The sequence below is a fragment of the Ruditapes philippinarum genome, unplaced genomic scaffold, assembly GCF_026571515.1.
Source record: "Ruditapes philippinarum isolate M1 unplaced genomic scaffold, ASM2657151v2 ctg1803_1_1_1_1, whole genome shotgun sequence".
Taxonomy (NCBI): Eukaryota; Metazoa; Mollusca; class Bivalvia; order Venerida; family Veneridae; genus Ruditapes; species Ruditapes philippinarum.
The window spans coordinates 158,764-185,207 of record NW_026862431.1 but is presented as its reverse complement, the minus strand read 5'-3'; the positions used below and the strand labels follow the sequence as shown (position 1 = coordinate 185,207).

At 33.9% G+C, this 26,444-nt stretch overlaps 2 protein-coding genes across 2 annotated transcripts in view; both read right to left on the bottom strand.

Annotated features, from left to right (window-relative positions):
- LOC132719055 (uncharacterized) overlaps positions 1-11,466 on the bottom strand; it is a gene marked incomplete at its 3' end in the record, with an annotated part of 62,093 nt that extends 50,627 nt beyond the window's left edge. Inside the window, exon 1 of the mRNA XM_060702793.1 lies at positions 8,733-11,466. The remainder of the gene's footprint in view (positions 1-8,732) is intronic.
- A 7,187-nt stretch (positions 11,467-18,653) lies between these two features.
- On the bottom strand, positions 18,654-26,094 carry LOC132719061 (elongation factor Ts, mitochondrial-like). The gene is made up of 6 exons (XM_060702798.1): positions 25,988-26,094; positions 24,264-24,442; positions 23,093-23,221; positions 22,236-22,343; positions 20,638-20,806; positions 18,654-19,054 (listed from the first exon to the last, which is right to left on the bottom strand). Exons 1-6 carry the CDS (start codon positions 25,995-25,997, stop codon positions 18,690-18,692), a joined length of 960 nt encoding a protein of 319 aa, XP_060558781.1. The 5' UTR covers positions 25,998-26,094; the 3' UTR covers positions 18,654-18,689.
- Between the last annotated feature and the right edge of the window lie 350 nt (positions 26,095-26,444).

Genomic DNA, 26,444 nt, shown 5'->3' with positions numbered 1-26,444 from the left:
TGTAAAATGTCCATAAAATGAACAGTGTTGCCAAGCTTTTGATTCATACATGTATTCAGGAAGAATAGAATAAGAATTAGCACAAATAATACAATTTTCAAAATGTATTTCTAAATTATATTTGACTTAACAGTATGTGCATATCATTTCTGGACACAAGGGGAAAAACAACAGCATTTATTGCAAAAAAAAGCTGGTATACTGTTTTTTGTACGGAAATACTTCCATGAGGGTAAATGTTTGTTTTTTAATTTTGACTACTAAATCAAATATGTGTTTCAAAATTTTCCCAGAGCTCAATAAAATAAATGTGGGTTTTTATTATAAACAAACATTTAAAGAGAACTTACACTGAAACAATACGTATCATAGTATGGTCTTGACCATGTCAAAATTAAAAACCTTCACACAACAGTTTGTTTTATACACAAACCCTGAAATAAATGGCATTTCTTATTTAACATTTTATGATGATTTTCATATTTCAACAAAAAAAAGCATTCCCAACTTATAGTTATCTAAATCATTTGGCTTAATAGTCAAATCCAGCTACACTCATGTAACATGTTATATATACCAACTCAAAACAGGCCAATGGCATCAAAACTATTGGGAACAAATCAAAAGCAAGTAAAATGTTGACCATATTTACCATTCAGATAATATCATTTCATGTTTATAAAATACAATGATTATTTGTGAAATTAATTCAGTCAATCCATGTTTATCAATTTAATTTATATATTTTTCTTATATCAACAATTTTTTTCATATTATTAGAAAATCCCCTAATCATCATGTAAATAAAAGTTTTATATGATACATAGTCTAAGTACTTATCGTCTGTTTTGTATGCACTAGCATAGAGCAGAATGGGAAACCACGCACTTGTTTGTGGGTGAGAACACTTCTGATCAGGAATACCTTCTAAAAAATCTAGTTTGTATTTAATCTTTCTTTAAATACAGGCCAAATATTTTACTGAGTTGACCAATTCTTGAGCAAAAAAAATAAAATCCAGCTGTTGCATTATGTGTTTCTGTCCTTAGCGGTCTCTTTATTTTGTTCATTTTAAGCTTAAAATACTAGGTTTAATTATGTACATAAAGGAGAAAAACAGTAATTTCTAAAAGAAAGTCAAAATAGCAATATTGAAAATGCTGCAGACTCAGTTTGATTAGCCACGTTCATGGATAGAACTGGAAATGCATGCGCTGTTCACACCCAATAAGGCACCCCCCAGGTTAAGCAGTATTCAACATTTAAACATTTTAATGGAAAATTTTGAAATTTAGAAAACCCTTTGAGGTGGGATTTTTATTTGGGAGTGATCAAAGGAAACCCCCAAAGTGACATGTTAGTGCCAAATTTCCTAAAATTGGGGTTTTGAATTTCCCCAAAAAATTTCAAAGGGGCGTTCCCTTTTAATTTAAAAAAAAAAATGGGGGGGAAATGAACAAAACCGGGATACTGTTCATCAAGAAATTTTTGTAAATTTAAATTTTTTTCCCTTTTTTTTTCCAAAATTTTGGGTTTTGATTGGTTTTTAATAATTAGACTTTAAAAAATGGAATTTTGGGAAAATATTTGAAAAATTTGTTAAGGGGTTTAAAAACCAAGCCTTAAAAAAATAATCCCGGGAAAACCCCCTCTAGGGCAGATTTCAACATGTAAGGCCCTTTCTGTTTTCATGTAAACAAAGTTTGTTTTTTTCTTCCCCCTACAAAATAACTAAATCATTTAATTATACTGATTGCTTTAAAAAGCAACAGCTGAGTCAAAAAGTTGGTTCAGATAATTGGCCCATTTAGGTATATTTTTTAGGAAAGTTATACCACTGGCCACCAAAAATAACAGGCTTTTGAAAAATTTAAATTAAAATCATTTCTGGGGCATATTATTGGCCAATATTGGCCTTTAAGCCAGTATGTGTAGGGGGCGAGGACAGGGGAACTTGCATTTTTTCCAAGTACTGTTTATTCTCTCCAAACAAACCTAACGAGCCTGCCCAACATTTTCAATTGTGTTCATTTTGGGTTGTTCTTAAGGGATTTCTATTTTTTTCCTCTTTATATGCCATTGTAAACCATTTAAACAATAATTTTTTTGGTACACAATCTGGGCCATTAATATAATGCCATTGCTACAAATACCATGGTCAATAAGTATTCATAGAATTACTTAGTGTTTAACTAATTTAATTTGGTCGGAGAGAACACTGAGATAATATTGGATGGGTGACAGTATGAAAAATTCACGAATTCGAAAACCTAGCTAAACGCCGTTTTCCGGTACTTTCTGTACATAGCTCTGGGGAATTCACCTATGGAGTGTATAATAGAGAACTCGGTAAGTTTTCGGTTTTTTTTTAAATTTAAATTGAAATAAAAACAGTTATTTCTTTATAAGAAAAATAATTAAATATTCATTGTATGAATAATTCCATACAAAAAATTTAAGTAAATACACAAGTTTACGCAGAAAATAACTTGATTTATTATGGAGGGATTCCACTACGTCTGTTTTGAATTTTATTGATTTTCATTATAAAATAATTTATTTTTTTGAATTATTTGCAATAGATATTAAGGAGTATTGATAATTTTTCAAAAACATCAATTTTATCACCTTAAAGCTTAAATTAATATTAGAAAAATAGAAATATCACTTAATTGTGTTATGTACCTCATTTGGTGTAATTCCCCAGAGCTAAAACGGTAACGTACCGGAAAACCGGTTGTTTAGCTAAAGGTTTTTCGAAAAAGGTCAATAAAGTTTTGTAAAATAGGTCAAACCATTCGAACTCAATTTTTATTTTTTCTAACAACAGCAGGGGCCAGTGGTTTAGAATGCAACAACCATAACCCACTTCAACAGATTTCCTGCCCCTACAGCTCCGATAGTACTCCCTGCACCCCCTTAAAATCCAGATTATATTACACCTTTCACTTTTTCTCTTTGCATTGTCTAAATTTCTTTTATTTTATCAGATTAATAGAAACAATAGAAAATACAATGTATGACAATCTGCTTGTAGAAACGAATATCTATGATTGAGTAAATAAAAACAATATTACTGTATGATACTTATCTATAACATCAATCTATTATCTAGTTTATTTATTATTAAATATTATAATAACAAATAAGATTAAGAATCCAGATTAATTTTAAATTTATTAACTATACAGTTAGTTCTGTTAAACCTTTATGTTATCTATTAAATAGAAAGGAAATACCCAAAAAAATGCAAAAAAGCTAAAACATAAATATTTTTCAGTCCAAATGAATTTTAAAAATGTTAATTTTAGGTGGGGGCGAATCGTCACTATAAAATTGAGACGAATCGTCACGGTGACGAATTCGTTACCACTGTTACAAAACCAAATCTTCAAAAAATTGATCACACGGGTGGCTCAGTTTCATAAAGTCTTTCCTCTTTAATTCGAGGAAACTGACAAAATTACTAAAGAACTTACAATTTCTTCAAAATATCCTGGATGTCTGTATCAATTAACGTATACTGACGAAAGTCGAATCAACATGGCTGACCTCAATGACCTGTCACGTGATTCAATCGCGCATTGATATTTTTTCTGTACACAGCACAAATTTACTGTAATTTTCGACATCATGATACATTTCAAAATGTATGATAACCCTCCTGTAATGAATGAAGGTACGGATTTTCTAACTTGTTACCGACCATACGGAACTATTTACTACGTGCATGTATATTCCAGCCGAAATTCGGTTTGCAGTAAGCTTCAGATGTAGCTTATAACTTTGGGTCGCTCTGCGCAAGCGCAGCGACCCAAAAAGTCGAGCTAAAAAAGGCGATAACAATTTTCAAAAGTTCCAAAATATGTTTGTTATGTGCATGTATCATACATACCATGTAATGGTGGCGTATTTAGGGGTCGTTTTGCAGACATGTTCACGTGTTTTAACCAAAATTAGGCAAAACATGGCGTCCCCTCGTCAAACTGTATAGAAGTGATTGCACAAATGGCAATGCGTGTAAGAAGTTGGAAAAGTACATATGCGGTCTCCAGTCTCACTAGGTGTTTCCAGTAAAACATTTTAGCATAAAGCAAAATTCAGTCATAAAATTACCAACAAAAGCATACGTTACATTTAATAAATTTCATTAAAACAGAAATAGTGACATTTCATTAATAAATTGGGTTTCATATCGACTCCAGATCTTATTTTGGTGTCCAGACAACCGAAATGAGTTTTATAACTTAAAGCATAAAAAATGGGTCAAAGACAGAAAAGGCCGGGTTGCATTTGTACACCAAATATCATGAGGCTGTGATGTTACGAAAAAAAAATTCCATTGACCCATTAATGTCGAAAATTTAATTCAGAAGTTAAACAGGAAGTGGACTAGCTACACACCTAAAATGGAATCCCACAGTATGGGACCATGTGTCAATGCTGTATGCCAAATATCAAGAGGCTGTGATTAGTAGTTTCTGAGAAAAATGTTACGAAAATTTCCTACCATTGACCATTAATGAGAACAGAAAGTGGATGAGCTGCAGACTTGAAATCGAATCCCACAGTATGGGACCATGTGTCAATGCTGCATGCCAAATATCAGGAGGCTGTGATAAGTAGTTGCTGAGAAAACTGTTACGAAAATTTCCTACCATTGACCATTAATGTCAAAAAATCTAACTAATTTAACTAAGTGGATAAACAGGAAGTGGATGAGCGACAGACCTGAAATCAAATCCCACGGTATGGGACAATGTGTCAATGCTGTATGCCAAATATCAAGAGACTGTGATAAGTAGTTGCTGAGAAAACTGTTACGAAAATTTCCTACCATTGACCATTAATGTCGAAAAATCTAACTAATTTAACTAAGTGGATAAACAGGAAGTGGATGAGCGACACACATGAAATCAAATCCCACTGTTTGGGACCATGTGTCAATGCTGTATGCCAAATATCAAGAGGCTGTGATAAGTAATTGCTGAGAAAACTGTTACGAAAATTTTCTACCATTGACCATTAATGTCGAAAAATCTAAGTAACTAATTTAACTAAGTAGATAAACAGGAAGTGGAATGAGCGACAGACCTGAAATCAAATCCCACAGTATGGGACCATGTGTCAATGCTGTATGCCAAATATCAAGAGGCTGTGATAAGTAGTTGCTGAGAAAACTGTTACGAAAATTTCCTACCATTGACAATTAATGTCAAAAAATCTAACTAATTTAACTAAGTGGATAAACAGGAAGTGGATGAGCGACAGACCTGAAATCAAATCCAAAGGTATGGGAAAATGTGTCAATGCTGTATGCCAAATATCAAGAGACTGTGATAAGTAGTTGCTGAGAAAATTGTTACGAAAATTTCCTAGCATTGACCATTAATGTCGAAAAATCTAACTAATTTAACTAAGTGGATTAACAGGAAGTGGATGAGCGACAGACCTGAAATCGAATCCCACAGTATGGGACTATGTGTCAGTGCTGTATGCCAAATATCAAGAGGCTGTGATAAGTAGTTGCTGAGAAAACTGTTACGAAAATTTCCTAGCATTGACCATTAATGTCGAAAAATCTAACTAATTTAACTAAGTGTATAAACAGGAAGTGGATGAGCGACATACCTGAAATCAAATCCCACAGTATGGGACTATGTGCCAATGCTGTATGCCAAATATCAAGAGGCTGTGATAAGTAGTTGCTGAGAAAACTGTTACGAAAATTTCCTACCATTGACCATTAATGTCAAAAAATCTAACTAATTTAACTAAGTGGATAAACAGGAAGTGGATGAGCGACAGACCTGAAATCAAATCCCACAGTATGGGGCCATGTGTCAATGCTGTATGCCGAATATCAAGAGGCTGTGATAAGTAGTTGCTGAGAAAACTGTTACGAAAATTTCCTACCATTGGCCAATAATGTTTAAAAATCTAACTAATTAAACTAAGTGGATAAACAGGAAGTGGATAAGAGACAGACCTGAAATCCAATCCCACTGTATGGGACCATGTGTCAATGCTGTAGGCCAAATATCAAGAGGCTTTGATAAGTAGTTGCTGAGAAAACTGTTACGAAAATTTCCTAGCATTGACCATTAATGTCGAAAAATCTAACTAATTTAACTAAGTGGATAAACAGGAAGTGGATGAGCGACAGACCTGAAATCGAATCCCACGGTATTGGACCATGTGTCAATGCTGTATGCCAAATATCAAGAGGCTGTGATAAGTAGTTGCTGAGAAAACTGTTACGAAAGTTTTTTTCCCCGCCCGACCGCCGCCCGCCGCCCAACATTCACCATACTATAACCCGGGTTTGCACCAGTGCAACCCGACCAAAAATGGGCAACCTCATTGTGGCGAAATCAAAAAGTACAATTTCTGTTTGCATGTTAAACTCCGCCTTCGGATCATCCGTATATCAATATTAAGTCAACAAACATGGCTATAAGTAGCAGTCCTAATTTAACGGTATATTTTCGCATTATATAACGGATGTTTTCATACAAATTTAATCTTGTTTTATGAGATGATTACTTTTTTCTGAACGTCAGGCCTAGTGCACCGTGAAACTAAAACGGTTAAAGTGTGTTTGCACAAGATATTCTCATATTTGCTGTGTTCCGGAAAGCATTTATAATACTGTGACGTAACGCATACACAAGCTGATTATAGTCTTCATTTCGTGTTTAAATTCGTATACGAACTTTAGTGTTACCGTGGGGTTTTCCTTTTAAAATCCTTATTTATTAACAATATTTGATGACATTTACAACAATACTGTTAAAAAGGTTAATGAAACTGTAGAATGCTTGGTTTTTAGGCCGACGGCCAAATATTTTCACATATTCATTTTATGTAGCTTTAATATACAAAATAAATATTGGATATAGAGAAAAAAATAATTTATAGAATAATGCAACGTTTAACATGCCATATTTGTTCAATAAATTATTTTTATGTTCTAAAAACATATTTGTGAGTTTAGAATTATAATATAAAAGCACAGTAAACATATATATGAACAATAAAAAATATAAAGAGACAATAATTAGAAAATAATTATTGTTCATAAAATATATTTATGTTCTTAAAAATATCTATGAGGTGAAAAAAGTATATACATGATATATGGACATTAATTAGAATTATAGGAGAGTCAAATTAAGTTTGTAACAACCAATCTCTTTGGTTTGCAAAATGGCAGCTGGCCTCGGAACCGGTAGACGGGAAAGGGGATTGTGTGAGAATTCAATTAACATTTTAAGTCCCGGCTACAAATTAAGCACAAAGTTCAGAAAAAGCATGATCATCCTCATTAAATAGACTAAAGTGTAGTGGAAATGATAAGTGTGACTGTGATTAGTAGCAGGGACATAGATAACAGAGATAGGCAACTTCCTAGCCAGTTAAGAAATCACCCGTGCTTGCTAAAGTTAAAACTTGTAGCGAGTATATTTTTACCCCATAAATATGTTTTAAGACATAAATACATTTCGTTTTCTAATTATTAATATTGTCTATATATATTTCTTATTTTTCAAATATATTTCATATTGTCCATATATTCATATATATTACTGTGCATAATTATAAATATATCTTTTTAACCTCACAAATATGTTGTATAAGACATAAATATAACATATTGAACAAATATTTTTTATACAATTTTACAATATGCACGCCATATCGTACTATGTAGGACATTGTGTCCAGAGTTTAAAAATGTAAGTCAAACAGAGAAACATTTCAATCCCGTTACTGCGTTGAGATATGTCTATGATACCTTGGCTTTTTTCAGTATACCTATAGCCGAAGGGTCGCCAGAGTTGTGTAAAATTGCTCTGCGCTAAAACCAGGGATTTAGGGGATATCTAAGCGATGAAATGACATTTAATTGTCCTACTATTGTCTATTGCACAAAGACACAAAGTCTAACGTGTACACCGAAGGTTATTTACTATTAGAAAAACAAAACATAGTCAGGTGTCTCTATTGTAATCAAGATTGGGTTTTATTTCATTCTTTTAACGATTTTTCTATTTAGTTTCACCATGACTTAACATGAGATATGATCGATGAAAATTGCTTTAAAATGATATGTAAGACGATAGCATAAACACGATAGCTAGTCGCCTGAACAATATTTTTAAATGCGTATTATGTTATTGTAAAAGAAAATAAGTATTGTCTTTAACAGTTTTTCTTATCAGCTCTACTTAAGTTAAACAGAGAATGTCAAACCATGCAAAATAAGTCATTAGTCTGTTTGTAACAGGCTAGAAATATAGTGATTTATTCTAAATGTTATGTGGTCGATATTCGTGTTTCGTTATTAATATCGTTTTGTATGCATCATTTTGTCCTTGTTTTTGTATAGATATCTCTTGTATTTGTCTCTTATCTGTGTTTCTCTACAGTCCGATATGCAATCCATTATCCCATATCATTCCTATATCATTCCATTTCATCATCTTTTCATTATAACAACTTAATTCTTATATTTAATTTCAACATAATTTGCATGCCTGGCCTCCGTACAAACTTCACGGAAAAACCACAAATGTTACAGGGTGCGAAAAATGTGTCGCCTAACCGGGACTTGAACCCGGGACCCTTGGAATACCGTTTTGCGGCTTTAACAACTAAGCTATATGGCTGCTTACATATTTCTTCCTAAATAAAATAATAAATAAATAAATAAAAGAGTAAAAACTTACCATTTACAAACAGACATGGCGGTTTTAATTGTTTCACAATTGACTAATCACAACTTCTCCGCCCTTTTCGTCAAACTTCGGATAAAAACCTCGAACACAAAAGTAATACAAACTATTACTTGTTTTATGACTTAGTTTATTCCAATATATCGGGTAAAAGTCAACCTTAATTATGTAAATTCAAAGAACTGATATAAAAGTTAACAGTACATTATTTATATATATATTAATTATCACGGATGTTTAAATCGAAAGTAGGGGTTTTTCCGCCATGACATTATGCAAAAGATATCCTAAATGTGATTGGCTGTTGTCATTTGGATGACAATCTACACGGACGTTTTCGTTATGCCAAACAATATCACAATTTGCACATTTATTGAGCTATGTAAAACTGGGTAAGTACGGACAATAGAGGTTAAAGCACGGACATCTGCTCAAAAGTTCGGACACCATTTTATTTAAATTGCAGGATACAGTAAGGACATTTGAACTATTTTTTTGAAATGAAGATCTTTTCATTTCACAAATGTACATAATTAAAGGGACTACACTGAGGTTTAAAAGCCTAAAAATCATAACATTAGAATTTCTTACATAAATGAACTGGGGCGCTTTAAACGGAATATATGCAAAGATAGTTAAGAAATACACCTTAAAATAAATCGAAAATCGTAGTATTATGCTTTTCTTAGCCTTATTTGAGTGAAAAGCGTTTAAACACTTTTCATTTTGGGTCATTTCTTTACAATTTGAATAATCATAATGGAAAAACGAAGTGCGTGAATGATCTGAAAGTTTGCACAAAGATTCGTGGTCTACACCTACATCAAATGGTACATTTATCTGGAAAAAGTATTTTCAGTCCCCTCATGTAAAAAAACCTCAGTGGAGTCCCTTGTTTACATCTTTTTTTTTTCATTATCTATATAAAACAAGGGTGCCATAGTCACAAAATACGCCCGTTTACGAAAGCTTTAGATGGAGATGGGGGCATTATGGATAAGTGTTATCTAGGAAGCAAGTTTTTATTCTTGGCACAGTGTTGTTAAATGAACCTTAAAACAAATCAGTAGGGAAGATATGCACAGGATATGTGACCTTGACCTTGGTCGCAGGGACCTGAATTTTATGCACGGCACTCAGCCTCACAATGATGAACATTTGTGCCAAATTATATTGAAATCCCTCTATGCATGTAGAAGCTCCAGACAAGCGTTTTTCTATGACGTCTAACTGTGACCTTCACCTTTGACCTAGAGACTTGGTTCATGTGCAGGGCACTACGTCTCATGGTGGTGGACAATTCTATAAAGTAACATTAAAATTCCTCCATGCATGTAGAAAATATGCTCCGGACAACATCTGGATATTTAATCATCTCCAGTGACCTTGACCTTGCAAATATTAACCTAAATTAAATGTGTCACACCTGTAGTCATGATAGTTACCATTTGTGCTACAATCCATCAATAAATGATGACTAAATGGTCCCTATACACATCTTCAAATTTTTATCTGAACTTTGACCTCTATGTGTAACCTTGACTTTGGTCGCAGGGATCTGAATTTTGCGTGCGACACTCAGCCTCACAATGGTGAACATTTGTGCCAAATTATATTGAAATCCCCCTATGAATGTAGAAGTTTTGCTCCGGACAAGCGTTTTTCAATGAGCTCTAAGTGTGACCTTGACCTTTGACCTGGATCATGCATGGAGCAATACATATCATGGTGGTGAACATTTCCATAAAGTATCATAAAAATTCTTCCATACATGAAGGAGATATGCTCCAGACAAAATCTGCATATTTCACCATCTTTAGTGACCTTGACCTTGCATATATTGACCTAAAGTACATGTGTCACAGCCGTAGTCATGATAATGACCATTTGTGCTACAATCCCTCAATAAATGATGATTTAATCATCCCTATACACATCTTCATATTTTTATCTAAACTTTGACCTCTATGTGTGACCTTGACCTTGGCTGCAGGGACCTGAATTTTGTGCGAGACACTCCGCCTCACAATGGTGAACATTTGTGCCAAGTTATATTGAAATCCCTCTATGCATGTGGAAGTTTTGCTCCGGACAAGCGTTTTTCAATGAGCTCTAAGTGTGACCTTGACCTTTGACCTAGTTCATGTGCATGACATGGCTTCTCATAATGGTGAACATTTCTATGAAATTTCATTAAAATCCATCCATGCGTGTAGGAGATATGCTCCGGACAAAATCTGGATATTTCATCATCTTTAGTGACATTGACCTTGTATATATTGACCTAAATTATATGTATCACAGCCATAGTCTTGATAATGACCACTTGTGTTACAATCCCTCAATAAATGATGACTAAATGGTCCATATACACATCTTCATATTTTTATCTGCACTTTGACCTCTATGTGTGACCTTGACCTTGGCCGCAAGGACCTGAATCTTGCGCGCGACACTCCGCCTCACAATGGTGAACATTTGTGCCAAGTAATATTGAAATCCCTCTATGCATGTGGAAGTTTTGCTCCGGACAAGCATTTTTCAATGAGCTCTAAGTGTGACCTTGACCTTTGACCTAGAGACCTGGTTCATGTGCGCGACACTGCTCCTCATAGTGGTGAACATTTCTATGAAGTTTCATTAAAATCCCTCCATACATGTAGGAGATATGCTCCGGACAAAATTGGATGCCGCCCGCCCGACAGCCCGCCAGGGGCGTTCCCATAATATGTCCCGTTTTTCAAACGGGGGTATAATTATGTTATGAAAATTAATTTTCGAATGTATACAAATAGAGATCTAAAGCTAATAAAACTCAACAACTGTATGATACGCCACTAGTGCATTTGAACAAATCATTAGCTTGGCGACCACCAGCAATTTAATGAATTGCTACCTTTCCACACCTTCAAACGACCATAATCCTGTTGATTCTTATTATCTTTGACACGCTTATATGTTAAACGGGTATTTTTTTTTGAGGCCACACTATATTTTTAACATAGTTATACCCATCTGTTATCGTATACTAGTGGACAATGGATTCACAACTTGTTATTTTATATTGTAGTTGCATTATAAATTATAATAACACATTTAAGATAATTTGAAAATGTTTCAAGAAATTATTTAAAACATGTCAGAACGTTTTAACAACAACAACACATTGCATTTTAATTTACATTTTAATCTTTGAAGAAGAATTAACTGATCGAAAGTTTTGAATAGAACAGGTTGTTCGTAGCAACGGAGTTCGTCAACAATAAATTGCAAATTCAGTCGATTCAAAATTCAGAGCACGAATAAAAGTAAAGTTTGTACTGGTTAATGGATTATTTCTTTAATTATTTCATCATTTATAAACAATAAGTTGTTTATTTTTTATCACGAACATTAACTGTCATTTTTGGCTTTAAGTTCTTTTTTAGTGTTGATTGTTAAGCTTCCTTCTCTTGTTTAATCTTTTCAATTTTTATTTTTTCAGAGATTATATCTTCACTTGTCAGAAGAAGATGGCGCGTTATTTGCTTCCCCTTCTTCTGAGCTCGTGATAGCTTCTTCAATACAGGGTTTTACCTGTGACAGACACATAACAGAATCCTCGGAAAAAGCTGAAGAAGCAGAGGAATTAATGACAAGTTTATGGCCATTTTGATCAAAAAGTGGGTTCATGGTCAGATCACCCTCATTCCCCATTTGCAAAAATACATTGGTGTTTGGACTTTACACCTCCTGGATATTTCACCCCTGGACGTTTCACCCTCAAAACCCTGGTCTTTTCACCTCCACTTTTTAAATTTAACTAGAACTATCACTAAATGTGATTAATACCCCCAGAAGACTGCTTCGGAAATGAGGATGTTACTAGTAACAGAATATCTTGTAAAAGAATTGAAATATAATGTTATGGTTGTGGGCAATTAAAGATAGTTGTGGTTCTTGTATATTGCATTTCCTTTCAATGTGGTTGGCCATTGATGAAGTTTTATTGAATTACTCTGTAATAAGTCCAGAAAGACAAAGAAAAAGAAACAAAGGGCAATAACTCTATAAATACTGAAGATGGAGTTATAGTTCTTGTGCACTGCACTTCCTCTTTTTGTGCTTGACCATTGTATGAAGTGGTTTTGAATTTCAACCAATACGTTTTAAGTTATGCTCCAGACAAGGAAAAGTATCAAAGGGCAGTAACTCTGTATTTTGTCAAAATGGAGTTATGGCTCTTATGCACTGCACTTCCTTTTAATGTCCTTGACAACTGTATGAAGTTGTATTGAATTCCAAACAGTAGTTTTCAAGTTATGCTTATGGACAAGGAAAAGTAACAAAGGGCAATAACTCTGTAATTTGCCAGGATGGAGTTATGGTTCTTGTGCACTGCACTTCCTCTCAATGTGCTTGACCATTGTATGAAGTTATATTGAATTCCAACCATTAGTCTTCAAGTTATGCTCCGGACAAAAAAAAAGCAATGGAAAAGAAACAAAGGGCAGTAACTCTGTAATTAGTCAAGATGGAGTTATGGTTCTTGTGCACTGCACTTCCTCTCAATGTGCTTGACCATTGTATGAAGTTATAATGAATTCCAACAATTAGTCTTCAAGTTATACTCCGGACAAAAGATAGCAATGGAAAAGTAACAAAGGGCAATAACTCTGTAATTACTTTAGATAGAGTTATGGTTCTTGTGCACTGCACTTCCCCTAATTGTGTTTGACAATTGTATGAAGTTGTTTTGAATTCCTACCAGTAGTTTTCAAGTTATGCTCTGGACAAGGAAAAGTAACAAAGGGCAATAACTCTGTAATTAGTCAAGATAGAGTTATGGTTCTTGTGCACTGCACTTCCTCTCAATGTGCTTGACCATTGTATGAAGTTATATTGAATTCCAACCATTAGTCTTCAAGCTATGGTCCGGACAAGGAAAATGCAACGGACGTCTGGACCGACCGACCGACCGACCAACAGACCACCGGGTGACTCCTATATACACCCCCAAACTTCGTTTTTGGGGGTATAATAAATATATGAAATAAATACCATTATGGGTTATAATATTATATATGTAATATAACACATATCCTACTTGCAAACAATTACATTCATGATATAAAGAAGATTTTTTTGACATAAATATAGTGAAATTTCCCTGGGAAAATAATTATAAATATGAGTTCTGAAAGAATTATCAGCCATAAGTCTACATGTATTTATTATTTCATTTTTTTTTTGTTATCCAAAAATTAAATACCATTAAAATATTGATTAATTAAAATACAACTTCAGAAGTACATACAATATATAATGATCATATAAAATTCTTAACCATTATAAGAAGCACTTAAACCAATGTTGATATTTGGATATATATCTGTAAGTTAGTACATTAAATTTTATTTACTTACATGATTTTTAATATTTTAACTTTTTTTTTTACAAGAGAGTATTTTTCTATTAAAGTATTTAATTTGAAATAATTGGTAATAAATTCATTCTACTTGATTTTTTAAAAGCATTTTCAGCAAGTTTTTGTAATAAATTTATATTCTTATTATTTTTTATAAAATAGGAAATAAAATTATATGATGAAATTAACAGTGTTTATTTTTTAATGTTATGTTATTGTATTGTGCATACATTGTAGATATAATAATTGACTCTGATTAAAATTTAGTAAATCTGATTTATCTGTTTTTCATACATTGATATATATTTGGTAAATTTTATTTGAACAAGAATGTCATTTTTAAATAAAATTTCTTAATAATAAATTTCAAAAAACAAAATAATATTCTCTCAATGTCTATCATGCAAATTTATATTATATTGAGTTATCTCAATAATCACTCAATATAATCCAATTAAGGTGAAACAACTAAGGTATGTCAAACAAGTTTACTAATATTAATTCATACAGTATACAATATTATTTATAAGTAGCCAAAACGTCTAGGAGGTGTAAAGACCCAAAGATGAAACGTCTAGGAGGTGTAAAGACCAAAGATGAAACGTCCAGGAGGTGTAAAGACCAAAGGTGAAACGTTCAGGAGGTGTAAAGTCCTGAAATCAATACATACGGGTCACTTATATCTCGGACGGATGAATCAGCCATGAAAGGAGTTTAGAATATTGGATCGTCAACAGTACTGTAAGAATAGTCCCCGGAAATTATAGGGTCATCGCGCAATGTTTTTGTTTGTTTGTTTGTTTCATTTTACGCCTTTTTCAACATTATTTCAGTCATATAGGCGGGTAGTTTCCTAACCATCGTTCCTGGAGAGTTACACCAGTACTAGACTACCTTCCTCCGCGCTAAACTACCAAAGCATCTCCCGGGGATCGAACCCACGCCAGAGAGGTAACTGGATTAGAAGTCATCGACTCTAACCCCTCGACCACGGAGGCGGTTATCGCGCAATGTAACAACGTGGTCTGTTGTTGTATTAAACGAAGGGACAGCTTCAAGGCTGGAGTGCGAATCACCAGAAGAAGTGATAGTAGAAGTACAGAAACGTTGTTGAGAGGTATCGTTACTGTGCGAGAAGTCATGATTAGATGGAATGGACGAGACACACATATTTGTTGCAAATAAAGGTACATCCGTCGGTTCGCTTGGGGCAAATACCTTTTCACAAAGGACATTGGAATCAAACGGGTAGATACCACAAGCACGAAAACCACTTTTAACGTTAGGTGGGATGGCGGTGCAATCCCATGCTGTGATGGCGGGAAATTTCCACTTATTCATTTGGTGAAGGGGGTTTTCCTGGAGGAATTCCTGACATACTAAATTATAGTTCCTATTTAAGGGACCAAAGACTGATCTATCCAGGGGTTGTAGATGATGTGTGGTGTGTGGCGGAAGAGAAAGAATGTGAATGTTTTCTTCCATTGCCCTTATCAGGATAGCTAAAGTTTCATGTGATGAATGGCCATCTAGTATTAAAAGCTTGGGTCAAACTGGTCCGCAGAACTTGATGTAGACATCGTTGAACCATTGCTCACCAATGTTATCACCCATCCACCCGTTCTCCTTGTAAAAAATTTTAAAGTTTAAAATAAAGAATTGATATTTATTTGATAAAAAAATATTTTGTTCTAGAAAAATTTATTACAAGCTATATATAAATATGTTGTATTGGATCATGTATCTCACACTTACCAACAACATTATTCTTAGCTTGTTATCAAATATGATACTATAAATACTTTCATTACACCAATTATTTATGGTATAACAGACCTTCCATATTATACATTTGTAGACCAATTCACTTTAACTGCATCTTCCATTTAATATAGACCAATTTACTTTAACAGACCTTCCATTTAATATAGACCATTTCGCTTTAACAGCTTCTACCATTTATTACCATACTTTGAGCTATGCATGACACAAAGTTTGCAGATTTTCACTAGGTCAAGGGCAATAAATCTGACAAAACAGAATTTTGTTTGTTTGTTTGTTTGTTTCATTTTACGTCTTTTCCCAACAGTATTTCAGTCATATAGGCGGGTAGTTTCCTAACCATCGTTCCTGGAGAGTTACACCAGTACTAGACTACCTTCCTCTAAACTGCGAAAGCATCTCCCGGGGATGGAACCCACGCCAGAAAGGTAACTGGATTAGAAGTCATCGACTCTAGCCCCTTGACCAACAAAACAGAATAAATCCAAAAGTGAAACCCCAGGTGCACAACTACACATGCTGAGCAACATTCCTCTCTAGTCAAATAGTTTTTGACATATGTGCGACACAAGTTGACAATTGTAAATTTTTACTAAGTCAATGGCAATAACTCTAAATCTACTAAATAAATCCACATGAAAATACCCAGGTGCACAATTACACATGCTGATCAACATTTTTGTAAAGTTTCATTCTCTAGGTCAAATACTTTTTGAGCTACGGGCTACACAAGTTGAAAATTGCATATTAACTAAGTCAAGAACAATAACTCTATTAAAACAGAATAAATCCACAAGCGAAACCTTAGGTGCACAACTACACATGCTGAGCAACATTCCTGTAAAGTTTCATGACTCTAGGTCAAATTCTTTTTGAGATATGTGCCACACAAGTTGAAAATCGCAAATTTCTACTAAGTCAATGGCAATAACTATAAAACTACTAAATAATTCAACATAAAAATACCCAGGTGTACAACTTAACATGCTGATCAACATTCCAGTAAAGTTTCATGACTCTAGGTAAAATTATTTTTGGTGAGCTATGTGCAAAACAAAAGAGAACGGACGAACAAGGGTAAATCTAAATGCTGGTCCCCACCAGAAGTGGGGGCACAAAAATCAACGCAAAATAGTGCTTTTTGGCAATTTTGAGATGTCCCCTTGTTGCCATGGTAGCAGGAAATTTAAGACTGAGCACGTTGTTACAAAGGCAATGGTCCAGTCAACATTTGTGCGAAGTCTGATTAGTATTGAAGCAGTTTTTATAGTTTTATAGCAACTTGAACTTGTAAAGAAGACTTTTCAATGAAAACAGCAATTTTTCACAAAATGCTCCAGCAGTAATGGGTTAACAGCTTCAACCAATTCACTTTAACAGCTTCTACCATTTAAAATAGACCAATTCACTTTAACAGCTTCTACCATTTAAAATAGACCAATTCACTTTAACAGCTTCTACCATTTAAAATAGACCAATTCACTTTAACAGCTTCTACCATTTAAAATAGACCAATTCACTTTAACAGCTTCTACCATTTAAAATAGACCAATTCACTTTAGCAGCTTCTACCATTTAATATAGACCAATTCACTTTAACAGCTTCTACCATTTAATATAGACCAATTCACTTTAACAGCTTCTACCATTTAAAATAGACCAATTCACTTTAACAGCTTCTACCATTTAATATAGACCAATTCACTTTAACAGCTTCTACCATTTAAAATAGACCAATTCACTTTAACAGCTTCTACCATTTAATATAGACCAATTCACTTTAAAGATCCTGTAACACAATGTTTTATTCTATAAATATGATGCTCAAATTAAAATTTGTCAATATTGTAAGTTCCAATAAGCATTATTTATTAAGATATTACCCAATTTAACATTTCATGTAAATAAAGGGAGGTAATTAGAAATTTATATTCTATAAATTCTAACTCAAATTTTCCAATATGAAATGAATGCATGAAATTTATTGATTAAATATAATGTGCACAAATATTTGCCGTACACATTTTACATATTCTTTGATGTTTGAAAATTGTTTTATTTGCATAATTATATACATATTAAATTTTTTGCAAGTGTGGTATACACACAGTAACAATATCAATCACAAAACATACAGGATCTTTAACAGCTTCTACCATTAAATATAGACCAATTCATTTTAACAGCTTCTACCATTTAATATAGACCAGTTTACTTTAAACAGCTTCTGTCACTTAATACCGACCAATTCACTTTAACATCATCTATTCTCAACCAACAGAAAATTCCTCAAATCTATAAGCATTTACAATTTTAATATAAACAGATTTTAAAGGGACTCCACTGATGTTTCTTGACATTATAGGACTGGAATTTATTTTGTGTGATTAATATCCCATTATATGTAGGTCTAGACCTATGACTTATGTGCACAATTTCAGATCATTCCCTCATTCTGTTTTTGCCAGAACAATTATTCTTCATGTGGAAAAATTAAATGACCTGAAATTTAAAAGCATTGTAATGCTTTGACACAAACAGAATTGAAAATAACACAAAAATATGACTGTCAACTTGTTTTTTGAGAATATTTCTTCATAACTTTTGCATGATTTTCTGTTTTAAGTGTTCATGCTGATATTTGTAAGAAAATCACATTCTATATTTTTTATTCTTTAAATAATCATGATCTTCTTATTTGAAAACTGCAAATAAAGAAAAATTTCTTCAAAACTGTTTCATTAACTATGTAACACTAAACTTCAATCATCTTCACCTAGCTCCTCACCACATTCTATTCTTATAAAGTCTAACACTTTAGGTCCAGAGTCTTGTAGATACTGTCTAACATTGACACCAGATTCTAGTAAAAACTCTTGATCTAGTAGTGTCTTTACTTCCACAGGTTCTGGTCTTTCATTAGAGATAGCTTCAACATTTTCTTTCTTCTTTTTCTTTGCCTCTTTTTTATCCACTGGTTTGACATCCCATTCTCCGATCTCCGTAGGGTTCATACCAACAACATGCTGACAAAGTTCTTTGGCTATGTTTTCAGTGTCCGGAACTTCGACTTTCACAATGGCAGCAAATTTGCCCATTTTACATCTATCTTTTGAAATCTCTGGACCTGAAAAACAGCACAAACTATCAACTTACGTTGATACATAATATATATCCATCATTCTAACATGACCCGCATTTTTCCCTATTGAACATAGAAGAAGCGAAAGTGTATGTTATTATGCAATAAAATCACTGTTGACAGTCTATTTTTAGACATGTGACGTAATCATTATATATATGTGACATAACCACTAAAAATGTGACGCGCTGAAATAAGTACAGAAACAATTCTGGTGCAATTTAGCTTAAAATGTTAGAATCAAAATAATATATCTAAATCGGTGATTTTATTGCTTTCGGATGACCACTCATGTGTCAGTTGGATGTGTTTTAAAGTCAATGACCTTAACCACTCATTTGTCAGTGTCATGTGTTTTAAAGTCAATGATCTCGACCACTCATTTGTCACTGTCATGCGTTTTAAAGTCAATGACCTTAACCACCCATGTGTCAGGACATGCGTTTTAAAGTCAATGACCTTAACCACCCATGTGTCAGGACATGCGTTTTAAAGTCAATGACCTTAACCACCCATGTGTCAGGACATGCGTTTTAAAGTCAATGACCTTAACCACTCATGTGTCAGTGACATGTGTTTTAAAGTCAATGATCTCGACCACTCATTTGTCACTGTCATGCGTTTTAAAGTCAATGACCTTAACCACTCATGTGTCAGGACATGCGTTTTAAAGTCAATGACCTTAACCACTCATGTGTCAGGACATGCGTTTTAAAGTCAATGACCTTAACCACCCATGTGTCAGGACATGCGTTTTAAAGTCAATGACATTAACCACTCATGTGTCAGTGACATGTGTTTTAAAGTCAATGACCTTATCCACTCATTTGTCAGTGTCATGTGTTTTAAAGTCAATGATCTCGACCACTCATTTGTCAGGACATGCGTTTTAAAGTCAATGACCTTAACCACTCATGTGTCAGGACATGCGTTTTTAAAGTCAATGACCTTAACCACTCATGTGTCAGGACATGCGTTTTAAAGTCAATGACCTTAACCACTCATGTGTCAGTGACATGCGTTTTAAAGTCAATGACCTTAACCACCCATGTGTCAGGACATGCGTTTTAAAGTCAATGACCTTAACCACTCATGTGTCAGTGACATGCGTTTTAAAGTCAATGACCTTAACCACTCATGTGTCAGTGACATGTGTTTTAAAGTCAATGACCTTAACCACTCATGTGTCAGTGACATGTGTTTTAAAGTCAATGACCTTAACCACTCATGTGTCAGTGACATGTGTTTTAAAGTCAATGACCTTAACCACTCATGTGTCAGTGACATGCGTTTTAAAGTCAATGATCTCGACCACTCATGTGTCAGTGACATGTGTTTTAAAGTCAATGACCTTAACCACTCATTTGTAATTGGCATGCATTTTAAAGTAAATGATCTTGACCACTAAGTCATGGCCGCAGCACTTGGTGACTTTAATACAAGTGTTGTTGTCAAATGAGAAGAAACCTGATGGAACTTATGATCCCTGGGTTGAGAGACATAAACTTTTACCACTAGGACACTGCTCCCCTTATCTAACATATCAACTTACTAACATATTAACTTACCTGCAACATGAACAAATGTGCTCATCACAGTTGATGGATCATTTCTAACAAAAGCTGCTCGTCGTAATGCTATATTTTCACCTAAATTCCCAATTTCCAAGGCAACATAATCTGCTAATGTTTTCTCGCCATCTTTGAGAGAATTTAATGATTCCTTTTCTAACAACATCTGAAATCCAATAAATATCATCGTAAATATAATATATAATTATTATGCTTCAATTTAATTTAAAAGAAAAATATTGATAATTGCTTTACAGTCTTTCTTAAATTGTAAAATATCATTTTTGAGTACAATCAAAGAAGATGCACTAAATTGTAAACACACTATAGGTAAAGACAGTGTGAAAACATATTGTCAATAAACACTGGCAGTTTATTTGCTTTTTTATGAAAGGACCAAATGAACTTGCAGAATGCAGCTTCCTAAACAAAGTTTGTGCATTCTCTTATTCAAATTAGAGACATTCTGTAAGAATTAACCAGATTTCAATAATAAATTTCTGCAATAAAAGTAGAAAAATCAAAAGATGAGCAAAGTAAATATTTAAAATAACAAGTAACAAGAGCTGTCAATAGGATAGCCTGCTCAACTTTTCTCCGAGTCTGATAGCAAACAATCAGACAATTTCAGCATCCAGCCAAAGTTGTCAAAGAATATAATAAAAATCCTCCAAAATATTGTAGACAACCTTTATAAAACCTTTTTTTTTCACAAAAGAAAGCTATCCAGCTCGTGCCTGTATGTTTGGTTTTATGCTAATTTCCACTCATTTTGGTCATAATTATCTCTCTGCAGCCAATCTACCAAACTGACTTTTGTGGATAACTGAACAGTAACTACCTATTTCTATGTAACTTTCTATTAATCCTACACTATTTCTAAATCAGCAGTAAGAGCAAAAAAGCCATTAGACCCAATGTAGACGATTTAATTGTCACAGAGAAATTTTCACCTCCCTGAAGGATCAAACCATCATCCCTTGGATTACAAAGCCAATGCTTTCCCTATAGTTTGTTTGGTTGGATTATCAGTCAAACACACACTTTAAAGGTCATATGGTGACTTTCGTGTTTTACTGATGGAAGAAGACTTCATGCATTATTTCAGACAGGAGCCAGCACCTGGATAGAACCACCAACTTTCCATGAGCACTCCCTATAGGAAAAGTTAGTGGCTCTATTCTTCTTTCATTATTTTCATACTTGTATTGTAATGATGGAAGGTGGGGCATCTTTGTTTAAAACAACAATTTTAAATATCATAACGGCTATTTCACTCATAAATGTATATTGACCACCAGTGAGTGTTCCCCTATATTTTACAGTCAAATTAACACTGTTTCCCCTAGACCAAAATAGATATATTATTCCTTGAAATGCACTGTGCACAATTTCTACCAGAACCACGACAAACAGCAGCTTTATTATATCAGTATGTTGATAAATTTTATTGACTGAAGGACAGAAAATGTCCCTATAGATAGCCTCTGCTATGTACCATACATGTTAAATTGAATTGAAATTGAAAATTTTATATAGGTTTATTTTCCCCACTTGTTTTGAAAATTGAAAAAAAAAAATCACTAAGCACTGACCTTATCTTCATTTCTCGTAGTCATGTTTTTATGACATGCCTCCGCAATTTGGGTCACTAGAGCTTGAAATTTCTCATTCTTTGCCACAAAATCTGTCTCACAATTTACCTGGAATAGTAAAATTTACTAACATGGTAAATTCCTGTTATCTCAAATGAAAATGTCAACAAATCTGGACAAAAACCATTCATAGGAAAATTTTGAAATATTTTCTATATGAATAGCAGACAGACGAAACTTGTTTATCTAGGTCAACACTGGTCACATGGGTAGAGAGAATCAGTTTCTGCGGTCATTTTGCACAATACCTAGAGCTGTGCATAAGACATCATGCTTAACTATTCTCACTACTAAAAGGTAAGAAAAGGGGCATAACTCTGTAAAAAAGTAATTCAGTAGTTATAAGACCTGTTATTATCATGTAAGATAATCAAAGAGAACAAAATGTTCAGTCTTGACAAAGTTAAGTACACCTCGGCTAATATCTCAGTTTGGCATCAGTTGTCTCAGTTTAACATTTACTTCCATCACCCTCAGTGCTATGTGATGTGTATATATTAACCAATATATAATATATGCACTACCAATTTTTGGTTTGGTTTCACAGTGCACCAACACAATATAGGTCATATGGCAAGAAAGGAAATATAATTTTGGCTACTGTTGGGTGTTACTAACATATAACAAGACCAGGGTCAAAACCACCTCACCTGCTGGAGCTAAGAGATGCATAGACGCCAGTAATTCGAACACATTTAGTCGCCTCATGCAGGAATAAACACTGGCTGCAATTCTGATGCCTCAGCTATCAGAGGAGCTCTACCAATTAAAACTTGGCATGGCTAATCTATAAATACCTCTACTATAGTAACTGATGAGTCATCCTGTATCATTCCTACAAGTCCCTGTGACATGGGCCGGTCTCCAAGTTTACCTGCCTTCGCCCAGCCAGCTTTCTGTGCTTCCTCCCTCATCCAGGCCTCAGCCTTAAAATACATAAAATGTATATTCATGAAAAACCGCCAATGAAATTAGAAACAACATTGAATTTTACGTAAATTCATAAACATTATATACATTCATGAATAATCTCCTCTGAAACTGTAAATGAATAACTATGTTCATTCATGAGTAACATCTGCTTAAGGTTTTATGTCAAATCAACACAGAGCAGGATATGATTATGGCTAATTTCCAGCTTTACTGGCAGAGGATTTCCTCTGAACATTATTTAAGACACAAACAGACACCCAAGTAGAAACTATTGGCATACCTTCATCTAGATGGAAGTACATTTATGAGTTACATGATCTTCTGAAGTATACTCATGAGTTAAAATTATGAAGTACATTCATGAATAACAATGAATAACACCTGCTTAAACTATTACTTTCAACAGCAGCATCCACTTAAACATATGTTAATTTGTTAGTAACATCTCTTTTTACATTCATGAGTAAATACTAAATGAGTAAGTTGCCTCTTCAAGCTCTGACCTTTTTACTTGGTTTGCTAGAGCCTGAATTCTGAATTTGAAATGTCAGTATATTGTATGTTTAAGACTGAATCAATGCTCTAGCAGGTTCAGCTTCACAAAGATATCACAATTTTTATTTGACCAATCAGGGCTTTTTTCCCTACTATAGATGAGGCTGTTTAAGGGCTGCTTCCCAAAAGAAATTTCTTTAAAATCATGCAGTTTTCCCAAAAAAAGTTTTAATTACCCTTTTGAAAATATACCGTAAAACTTCCCCAAAATTTAATGGCAGGGCTGTTTCCCCAACCTTTGGAAAAAATGCCCTGCCAATTGTTGCACCCTTCACGGTTGTCATTAAGAGGCAGCAGGAGGCCAAAATGACTGTCTCAAATGCATTTTGGGCCGCCTCAAAATTAAGAAAACACTCTCTATTATATGTGATAAAAACTAAATTAACTGCCTGACAATATCAAAATAAACCTTCATAAAAAATATCTTAATGACAACCTTGCGGTCTTAATAAATTATCAATAAGTACAAATGATAACTACCTGTTTTATGTCATTGTTAAACTGTTCTAAAGCCTGTTTACAGTTAATCATTGGATAACCTGTCTTCTTCCGTAACTTGCTGAGGAGTGATTTATCTACAGCCACCTTGGTATCAGCTTGTGCTGTAAGTAAACGTACCGCCTGCACCCCTGACGCCCATCCTCGCAACCTCGTAAGTCCTGAAAGAAAGCAAGTAACATATTTAAAACCTTAACTGGTTAATGCAATTGAAATGCTTTGAATTTCCAACAGTCTTAGAGCACTCAATTTTTGGGGAAGTGGGTCACTACCCTTGACAGTAGGGGGAATATCAGCATACAGGGTGAATTTTCTATATGTTATTATTAACGTCAAATTAAGTATCACTGAAATATATATTAGAACTGTAATTTTTTATCAATTCAAACACAAAAGTCATATGTCAACACTTCAAGGACTACATGTACCTTTGACTAAGAATTTATGGATTATGAAGTCTATTGCTAAGACTTACTTTTCACAGTCTGAATAATTAAACACAAATCTAGTTTTTATCCAATTACTATCACATTTCTGGCAGATTTAGTGATGACTCAGACTGATTAAAAGATTAATGATATTGATACATGTCAAACAATTTCGGGGAATTTTAATTACCACCAACATAAATAAAGAGTAATAAATAGCAACAACTAACTGACAAACTGTATTTGTCTAATATACACTCTGGGCTTTATCAAACAATTTCGGGGAAAAGGCCCGTGGAGTAAATTGAGAAAAATCATTTATTATTTTGGGAAATTAAAAAAAAATCAAAATTTTAATTTAACCAAAGGAAACAATTACTCCTGGTGCATCATATTTTTAGAGATGTGAAACTCACCTGTTGATATAATTCAATGAACATGTGAAAACATAAATATAATGAGCATATAATTGACGTATGCACAGATTTATAGATCTACCAATTAACAATTTATAAATTATATGTGTTGGACTATGAAAAATTCTTAAGTAATTTAAACATGAAATTTAAGTGAAGAAAAGACCGATATTCTGCGTCAAATTGCTGTGCGAGATTTTCTCTTATTTAATTTCTTTGAGATTTTGGTGATTTTTTTAAGTGAGAAATTGCAGAAATAGCCCCCTAACATGATCCGTGGAGACCATAGATACCTGGAGACCACAGCATATATTTTGTTTTTAGGTTGGATTCTATGTCACATCAACACATTATAATGTCATATGGTGACTTTCTAGCTTTACTAGGAGAGGATGACTTCAAATGCGCAAACGGGCACCTGAGTAGAGCCACCAACATTCACCATTCTATAACCATTCTATAAGTTTGTTGGATAGCTTCCTCATATAAATGAATCTTAAGTACCCACTGGGATCGAACTGACAGCAGTGAGGGGCAAGTGGTTTGAAGTTAACGATCTTAACCACTCCACCATACATGTAGATGCACCGGAAAGGTTTAAATTAACTATCTTTTAACGCAACTTATTCAGACGATGATGACGTCTTGCGACCTCAACTCCAGTAAAGTTAAGTAAAGTATGTTGTGTTACACAGTGGGTGGGGTGAAGCTTATGCAACATGTGTCCTCTATTTCTTCCTTAGAACAGCGTCAACAGTTTTTTCTAATTTACATGTTTCTTTTATATTTCAACATAGCTTTAAGCCAGGCTACTATTTAAAAAAGATGTTCTTTAAATATGAATAAATGACCAAATTGTTACCAGATAGCATGACCGGTGGATAATTTTACTGTTACACCGCTTCTCGGTAATATGCGAGTTGTTCCGAAGGCGCATTCGGTCAGACTAGTCTATTCAAGGTAAAGGTGTGTGTGTGTGCTAAGACGCCTTAATTAGACCTGTGTCAAGCAGACCACTTAAAAATAAAACACACACACACACACACAATAAGCATACATGTATAAGCAAAACTGTAATGTTCTATCTCCAAATTTTCCAAAAACAAGTTAAATACACAATTGTGTCCGTAATGGACTGTTCTATATCCTTGGCATGTTATATTAGTGCTTCAGAGCTTTATTTATAAATGAATTACAACAAAACTATCCTGTTCTAACTCCACAAATTCAGTATGTTTTGATAAATAGACTGTTCTAACTTATTGTTCCAATCATATCCTCGATAAATGGCAAACACGACGTTTCGGCCCCAAACCAAA

Bases quoted from the DNA above. Each gene is read 5' to 3' on its own strand.
- LOC132719061 (XM_060702798.1), bottom strand. The intron at 23,222-24,263 runs GTAGTTATCATT...ATGTATTTTAAG, and splicing joins TTAACAATGACATAAAACAG to GCTGAGGCCTGGATGAGGGA. The intron at 19,055-20,637 runs GTAAGTTAATAT...GCTGTTTTTCAG, and splicing joins CACATTTGTTCATGTTGCAG to GTCCAGAGATTTCAAAAGAT.